Below are 9349 nucleotides of genomic sequence, written 5' to 3' on the forward strand. Positions count from 1 at the left end.
TTTTTTCATCTATTCACATATTTGTATGAAGTTGATTCGAATAATACTGTGCATTTTCAGAAATATACACCAAAAGACTTTTTGGCTTATCTGATAGATTCATTGTATACACATTCACTTTGTTCTGGTGATTTTTTTTTTTTATTCTTTGATTATTGAATATTGTTTTATATTTGGTGTCCGTAAGGTTCACATTTATATTGTGTCACTATATGTAAGAGTTATATTTTTTATTGCAATATACCGCTACAGAATTTTTTCACATTCACTTTAATGCTTTTGGTCTATAGCAGCGTTAGCTGCTAAGTTGCATTACGTCACTGGCTTTTATTGTGCAGTACTTTACTTTTTCTTTTTTACTGCTCTCAAACATTTGTTGTGGGAAATTTCCGACTACAAATGTTCAATGGAGCATACACATGGTCAGAGTTTCCGACAACAAGCTCACATCAAACATTTGTTGTCAGAATGTCCGATCGTGTGTACGCGGCATTAGCGTACTTACTTGCTCGGAGGCAGGAAAGAGAAGAGAGAGAAGGGGCCTATGCACTTGGCGGTTGTGATACTTGGTTAGTTGGGGAGCATAGGTGTGTGCAACTCAGGCAGCAGGGGGGAACTGTCCCACACTGGGTGATCAGGGTGTGCCCAGGCATGGCAAAGTTGTGGGGGGACACAGTCCGGTCTGAATAATGTGTCTGAGTTTTAGGCGGTCTGAAACCTGGAAACATGATTCAAAACCCAGTCTATCCGGGTGAATCCTGAATGGTTGGCAAACCTAATTGCCAACCCTCTCGTGCTAGAGAGTCAGCTGGGTGTTTATAGGAGACAAAATGTCCAGTGCCCTGAAGAGCTCAGTCTATTTATTTCCCAGTGAAGGGACTTTACTTGGATTGTCCACAGAGGAAGATTGACCTCCTCAAGTTGCTGCTACAACACTTTGTCCATTTCTTTACTTGTGCAAGGACCTGGCTCAAAGTTCTACAAAAAAGAAAGTGTCCTCCTATTTGTCCATCGTTCTGGAGTATGCCACGCAAGTCCCCTTTACAGCATCATCACTAAATCTTTATGTTTTCGAAACTGAATCTTCTAACCAATATTTGCAAAGTTTCAATAAACCTCTGCATAAATATTTATATACAGTTGTGCTCATAGGTATACATACCCTGGCAGAATTTATGGTTTCTTGGCCATTTTTCAGAGAATATGGATGATAACACAAAGTTTTCTTTCACTCATGGTTAGTGTTTGGCTGAAGCCATTTATTATCAATCAACTGTGATTACTCTTTTTAAATCATAATGACAACAAAAACTGCCCAAATGACCCTGATTAAAAGTTTACATACCCTGGTGATTTTGGCATGATAACATGCACATAAGTTGACACAAAGGGGTTTGAATGGCTATTAAAGGTAGCCATCCTCATCTGTGATCTGTTTGCTTGTAATTAGTGTGTATATATAAAAGATCAATTAATTTCTGGACTCCTGACAGATCCTTGGATCTTTCATCCAGTGCTGCACTGACGTTTCTGGAGTCTGAGTCATGGGGAAAGCAAATTAATTGTCAAAGGATCTGCAGGAAAATGTATTTAAACTGTATAAAACAGGAAAGGGATATACAAAGATATCCAAGAAATTGAGAATGCCAATCAGCAGTGTTCAAACTCTGATCAAGAAGTGGAAAATGAGGGGTTCTGTTGAAACCAAACCATGGTCTGGTAGACCAACTCAAATTTCAGCCACAACTGCCAGGACAGTTGTTTGGGATGCAAAGAAAAACCCACAAATAAGTGAAATACAGGACTCTCTGAAAACATGTGGTGTGGCTGTTTCAAGAAGCACAATAAGGAGACACTTGAAGAAAGATGGGCTGTATGGCCGAGTCGCCAGAAAAAAGCCATTACTACGCAAATGCCACAAAGTATCCCACTTACAATACGCCAAACAGCAGAGAGACAAGCCTCAATCCTTCTGGCGCTAAGTCGTTTTGAGTGATGAGACCAAAATTGAACTTTTTGGCCACAATCATAAACTCTACATTTGGAGAGGAGTCAACAAGGCCTATGATGAAAGGTACACCATTCCTACTGGGAAACACGGAAGGTGGATTGCTGATGTTTTGGGTATGTGTGAGCTACAAAGGCACATGAAATTTGGTGAAAATTGTTGGCAAGATGAATGCAGTATGTTATCAAAAAATACTGGAGGAACATTTGCATTCTTCAGACAGGAAGCTGTGCATGGGACGTACTTGGAAATTTCAACATGACAATGATCCAAAACACAAGGCCAAGTTGACCTATGAAGTGAAGGTTCTGGAGTGGCCATGTCAGTCTCCTGACCTGACCTCAATATCATTGAGCCACTCTGGGGAGATCTCAAATGTGCAGTTCATGCAAGACATCCCAAGAATTTACAGGATATGAAGGCTTTTTGCCAAGAGGAATGGGCAGTTTTACCATCTGAGAAGATAAAGAGCCTCATCCACAAATACCACAAAAGACTTCAAGCTGTCATTGATGTTAAAGGGGGTCAATACAGCGTATTAAGATCTGGGGTATGTAAACTTTTGTTCAGGGTCATTTGGGTAGTTTCTGTTGTCATTATGATTTAAAAAGAGTAAACACAGTTAATTGATAATAAATGGCTTCAGCCAAACACTAACCATGAGTGAAAAAAAAGATTTGATTAAAAAAACAAACCTTGTTCTTACCTGGGATGAAGAGCAGTAATAGAGACAGCCGGAGCGTGTGTGGAGACATGGCGTGGTATGAGTGTCTTACTCTGCTTTGTGCTGCACACTGATCTCTGTCATCACTGTACCACATACATGGCAAAAAGAGGAACAATACTCTTCTCTAGAACTATGAGTTATACAATATATATAAATAACATTTACCACTTTTAGTCCAATTACTACTGTGCCTGAGCAGTCCCAGGGTGGCTCCATAATGAGTACATCATTTATTATGTTTTTTTATGTAAAACCATGTTTTATTGGAAAATGTCTGGATATTCTCAGATTGTCACAGAATACAAAGTTCCACATATAGATCATCTGTTTTCAGTGCTTGTATCTCAGTTATGCTATTATATTTAATTGTAATTGCATGCTTAGGTGTGTGCTGAGCTGTTGCCTCGCCCCCAAAAAAAAACAAGTGAAGTGAAGTCAAGTGATTAAGATAAATAAAAAGAGGAAAGTGGTGCTGCCTTCCAGATAACATAAAAAAATCCCCGTCCAACTATTGGTATAGTGATAAGTGCAGGTGGCAAAGACGTGTGTATCCCAAGACTCCTATGCCAAGCCTACAAGTGATAATAAACTTTAGAAAAATGTGAAAAAAATATATATATATAGAGACCATATAAAAATCTCCTATGGGTGAATTACCGTATATTATACACTGTCCTGTGTATCTCGGCGGCGCTCGGTAGTTCTCGGCCGCTCTTGGGTATTTTCGGCCGCACTCAGACATTCTCGGCTATTTTCGGCCGTTCTCAGCTATTTTTGGTCACACTCGGCCGAGTGCGGCCGAAAATAGCTGAGAACGGTCGAAGATAGCTGAGAACAGCCGAGTGCGGCCGAAAATACCCGGAAGCCACAGAGACTGGCAGAAAGGGTTAAAAATATATTTGATTTTTCTATTTTGTTTCCTATTTATTAAATTTTTTAAAATATTTTTTTAACACATGGCCAGAGGAATACAGTGTTGCCATAGTAATTATACTACTCTGGAAGTGATCGTTATCATTAGTGATCATTATGATTGTTTATACTAGTGCACTTCACTGGCATAACAACCATTTTTACTGAAACTGATTGATTCAGTATGACTTGTTGTGATTAGCTGTGATTGGCCACAGCTAATCACATGGTACAGATGTTCTCTGGAACTCCTTGCCCTGGTATATCTGATCAGCCCCTACCCTGTCCACCTTTAGGAGATCCCTGAAAACTAACTTATTCAGGGAAGCCTATCCTACACCCACCTAACAACTGTCCCCAAGCCACTTCCATCAAATTATTCTCTGCAGCTATTACCTTTTGTACCACGCCCTCCCTTTAGAATGTAAGGTTTATGAGCAGGGCCCTCCTATACCTTTTGTATTGAACTATAATGTAATTGCGTTGTACCCCCTATACATTGTAAAGCGCTGCGCAAACTAAAGCGCTATATACATTGTCTATAATAATAATAATAATACAGATAATACAGATGGGCTGTAATTGGCCTTTTCTGTACCATGTGATCACTGTGACCAATCACAGCTAGCAACACAATTGTACACAATGGATTGGATGAAAGGAAGCCATTCATTGTTTACAATTGTCTTGTGATCTGCTGTGATTGGTCACAGCGATCACATGGTTGTGGCAGTGGGCCAGTACACTGATCAGTCATTGGCTGTGTCCGGCAGACACAGCCGGTGATAGATCACACCGCAGCACGGCAGTATGTGGGAGGTGTGATCCAGAATGACATCATATGACGTCCACCCCGATAGATGAAAGTCTGGCCTGGCCATAACTTTGCTATAGGCCAGATGGGAATTGGTTAAAAAGTAAAAGTTGCTGTCGGTGATAATCAAATGTTTATAACAGTACATTGCTATAGTGTAACACTTATTTCATGCTGTTATGTAAGACCATTCTTCTATGTGATGTTACGATTGCTGTGAAGCACTTCCCATCTGTTTTCTGTTACATGCTATGATTGTAATCTCTGCAATAATGTCCACTAAAACCCTATTTAATAAAAAAAAAGTAAAAGTAAAACTTTTTTTTTCTTTACAGTGCCTAGATCCAAAAAGAAGGAAAGGTACCGGCACACAGATAAATATTATATATGGGTGTGCTGCAGTAAAAAAAAAAACCCTTAGTTTGGGTAAAAATTATGCAACAAAATGTGGACTATGCTAACTACCAATAAGTATTTAAATAATTAAATGAGTATACTTCCTTCCCACTGTGCTCCAACACAATATGTGCACACAAACATATAAAATTATAAAATATGATAATACCACCAGTGCTAAATCACTATTTACCAGAACAAATATTACCAAAAAAAAATCAATTAATGTCCTTATACTCTAAGTGAAAAATCATAAACCCAGTATTCGTGACAGTTTGTGAATAACAAAGTGGATATATTCAAAAGAATAATAAAAAAAATATTCTGTGTGAAATTGTGAAACTAAATACAGTTCCTTCAATCCAGTCCAAAACTGAATGAAGAGTTTTTTTTCTGTGAGTGATCCACAGCTTCTATTTGCTCCTGTGTGATTCCTACGTCACCAACAAAATACACCCTTTGTGCCACCACCACCTTGCGAAATGGCCACTCACCAGATACTGATAAATGCTTGCCTTTGGTTCATTGAACGGATAACCACTCCTTACAAACGATCAATCTCCAAGTAATAAACCACTGGATATTCAAACTCATAAGAAAACATGTAGAACCATCATAGTGTAGTATTTCTCAACTCATTTATTAAAAAAATAATTTAAAACAGATTGCACTCACATACTGCGGTGTCAAATGAGCCGACACCAAGCTTATCCAGCCATGTGTGTAGGGTTTGCTTAGACCAGCATGTATGTCCTTACGGGTTTCCTCTATGTTACATGTGCTCCAGGTCTCAGTCCCTCACCACAGACATCCCTTTTATGCCCTCTGAAGACGTAAGCACAGGGCGTGGCCACACAAGGTTTAAGGTCGGTCACAGTGAACGATTCCCAGGACTCATCCAGCAGATCGTAAGGAGAAAAAAACGATCGTTGGTGAGATTGTCATTTTGCTGAGCTGACATGCTTTTTATGCTGATTTTATTTTATGGTCAATGTAAGCACAATTTGTAAGGGGGAAAGGTGAAAGTGTAATAAAGGATATAACACTATATCAGTTTCCATGTGTATCCTTGCATGTTTGCGCCTAATGAGGAGATTCTAGCCATTGTGTGGAGGAGTAAGAGACCAGGAGGAGCAGAGAATTTTAAATATTTACCATACAAAGCCTGTTTGCAGTGCCGTTCTGGTAAGCAGCCAACCATGGGGGATTGCACAAAGGTGGATACGGTGATGGTGTACGACTGTTAACCTTTGTTGGTGAAATTGATTTCCACGGTGGATTGCACCTCTCTGCTGATACTTCTACTGCTATTTCCTTTAATCACGGACTATTGTTAGCATGTGATCAGTGTAATGCTTACAATGTGAACAGTGGTGTTTTGAGACTTAACACAGATCACACATTTTGATTTGTTAAGTGGTAAAATTAAATTTCATTGTATTCTTAAAGACCTACAGACGAGGTCTGAGAAGTGTTTCGATTAATATTTTTAGCATTGTTAGTGTCTGATTTTTTTTTTTTTAACTAGCCACATTGTATATCATTTATTCTGCAAATTTATTTATAACAGCTGCTGTAGATGTGTGAGGAGTAATCTCCTCATAGTAATTTAAAAAAAAATATTCCATAGAGCACTGGGATCAGGTGTATTTTTAGTATTCCTGAATTTGGTTTAATGATGTATATCGTTGTCTCTATCCTATTATATTTATCTATTTTATAGATCCCCCTCCTGAAGAAGCGGCTTTTGACTGCGTAGAGAAACTCTGTCACACCACCTCTCAACATAAACCCTATGGGGAAACCCGATAGTTATTTTTTGGTTGTGGTGGATATGCTTTTAATTTTTTGATTGTCTATATGTTTTGTACAACTTTTGATTGTTGTTAAACCTTTTTCTATACATTTTTTCATTACCTTTGATTGATATCTATTATTAAGTACCGAGATGGTCCACAAACCTCCCATAAATCTTGTAGGTTTGGATACACCAGGTACAGCCTCAGCTGTTTGGGTGGTCCAATAACCTCTTGTCTTTAACAATTATTGATCAGGATGATGGTACTTGTGTTTATTTTTTTTAACTAATGCCTATTTGAGGCCTGAAATTCACTTTATTGCAAAATTTGTGTGCAGACAACTTTCCTCATGATTTTGTCCTTTCTCCCATTCAGATTGGTGTACGGTCCATTCTTGCCATCATAGTCGTTCCTCCTGAAGATGTCCAAATTATATGGACTCCTCAAGCTAACCATTTTCTTTTCCACAGACTTGATGTGTGCCCTGGGGCCAAAAGGCTTTGCAAATTTCAAAAGTTTCTCCAGCGTTGCCTTCCTTTTTATTTTGTTACCCAGAATAAATGGAGATTTTATTTTCTGAAAATACTTGCCTATGTGTTTTTATTCAAATAGGACATTTTGTTTGTGAGTAGGCAGGTACATTTCTAAAAGACAATATCAAATTAACAAGGGACACCAACCTCCTTGAGGTTAATAAAAAATACAAGATAATAATGTTATTGTGGTAACTTGACACCTAAAAAAATAAAATTATATATGGAGATCAGTAGAATTTTTTTTCCAATAATCCAAAAAAAGGAGATCTTGATGAAAAAAATAAAAATAAAAGGTGACTATAAAAAATAATTCTAAACATTATTATAGAGAGGGGCTTTTAACAATTAAAAGATTATTCTTGAGATCAGGAGAAATAATCAAGAAATAAGTTTGTGAGAACTCTGTGTGAATATGAGCAACAAAACAACTCAATTTTTCTAGCATTATAAAGAAGAAAAGAATGCGCTGCATTAAAAGATCACAGAATTGGCTGCGTGAGGAATGTGCTAGCTGCATTACGAACGCTAGTTTTACCACACCGAGCGCTTCCGTCTCATACTTGCTTACATACTTGCATACATGTGTCGTTTTTGGTCTGTCGGAACAGCATACAGATGAGCGGTTTTCCCGATAGGTATTGGTTCCATCGGAAATATTTAGAACATGTTCCATTTTTAGGTCCTTCAGAATTTTCAACGTAAAAAGTCCAATGGGGCATATACACGATCGGAATATACAATGAAAAGCTCCCGTCTGACTTTTTCTGTCAGACATTCAGCTCGTGTGTACGCGGCATAAGGGACAATGTTGTTGAGAAGTACAAGTCAGGGTTAGGTTAAAAAAAATATTCAACTCTTTGATCCCTAGGAGCACCATCAAATCTATCATAGCCAAATGGAAAGAACATGGCACAACAGCAAACCTGCCAAGAGAAGGCCGCACACCAAAACTCACGGACCGGGCAAGAAGGGCATTAATCAGAGAAGCAGCAGAGAGACCTAAGGTAACCCTGGAGGAGCTGCAGAGTTCCACAGCAGAAACTGGAGTATCTGTACATAGGACGACAATAAGCCGTACGCTCCACAGAGTTGGGTTTTATGGAAGAGTGGCCAGAAGAAAACCATTATTTTCAGCAAAAAACAAAATGGCACATTTTGAGTTTGCAAAAAGGCATGTTTGAGACTCCCAAAATGTATGAAGGAAGGTGCTCTGGTCTGATGAGACTAAAATTTTACCTTTTTGCCAGCAAAGAAAATGCTATGTCTGGAGCAAACACAGCACATCACATCACCCAAAGAAGACCATCCCCGCAGTGAAACATGGTGGTGGCAGCACCATGCTGTGGGGATGTTTTTCAGCAGTTAGGACTGGGAAACTGGTCAGAGTTGGGGGAAAGATGGATGGTGCTAAATATAGGATATTCTTGAGCAAAATCTTTACCACTCTGTGTGTGATTTGAGGCTAGGACGGAGGTTCACCTTCCAGCAGGACAATGACCCCAAACATACTGCTAAAGCAACACTTGAGTGGTTTAAGGGGAAACATATAAATGTGTTGGAATGGCCTTGTCAAAGCCCAGACCTCAATCCAATAGAAAATCTGTGGTCAGACTTAAAGATTGCTGTTCACAAGAGCAAGCCATCCAACTTGAAGGAGCTGGAGCAGTTTTGTCAGGAGGACTGGGCAAAAATCCCAGTGGTAAGATGTTTCCAGCGCATAGAGACTATGCAAAAGGTGGCTCTACAGAGTATTGACTTTAGGGGGGTGAATAGTTATGTACATTGACTTTTTCTGTTTTGTCCTATCTGTTGTTTGCTTCACAATAAAAAAAGAAAATCTTCAAAGTTGTGGGCCTGTTCTGTAAATTAAATGATGCAAATCCTCAAATAATCCATATTAATTCCAGGTTGTGAGGCAACAAAACACGAAAAATGCCAAGGGGGGTGAATACTTTTGCAAGGCACTGTACGGTATTTTTATTTTATTTTTATTTTTTTATTAGTAATGGTGGTGATCTGCAATTTTTAGCGGTACTGTGACATTGCGACAGACAGATAGGAAACTTTTGACACATTTTTGGGACCACTGACCAGGGACATGTGTCCAATCAATGTTGATTACGTTAGGATTACATTTTAGGGCCATCTTGTGGTGAC

At 38.8% G+C, this 9349-nt stretch overlaps 1 protein-coding gene across 1 annotated transcript in view; it reads right to left on the bottom strand.

The window, feature by feature from the left end:
• Nucleotides 1-2818, bottom strand: part of LOC143963452 (hepatitis A virus cellular receptor 1 homolog) — a 68612-nt gene extending 65794 nt beyond the window's left edge. Inside the window, exon 1 of the mRNA XM_077473083.1 lies at nt 2715-2818. Within this exon, the coding sequence (XP_077329209.1) occupies nt 2715-2763 (49 nt within the window). The 5' untranslated portion in view covers nt 2764-2818. The remainder of the gene's footprint in view (nt 1-2714) is intronic.
• Nucleotides 2819-9349: the final 6531 nt, after the last annotated feature.

The sequence above is a fragment of the Lithobates pipiens genome, unplaced genomic scaffold (genome assembly GCF_037356315.1).
Source record: "Lithobates pipiens isolate NorthernLeopardFrog02 unplaced genomic scaffold, aLitPip1_a1.2 Scaffold_8, whole genome shotgun sequence".
Classification (NCBI taxonomy): domain Eukaryota; kingdom Metazoa; phylum Chordata; class Amphibia; order Anura; family Ranidae; genus Lithobates; species Lithobates pipiens.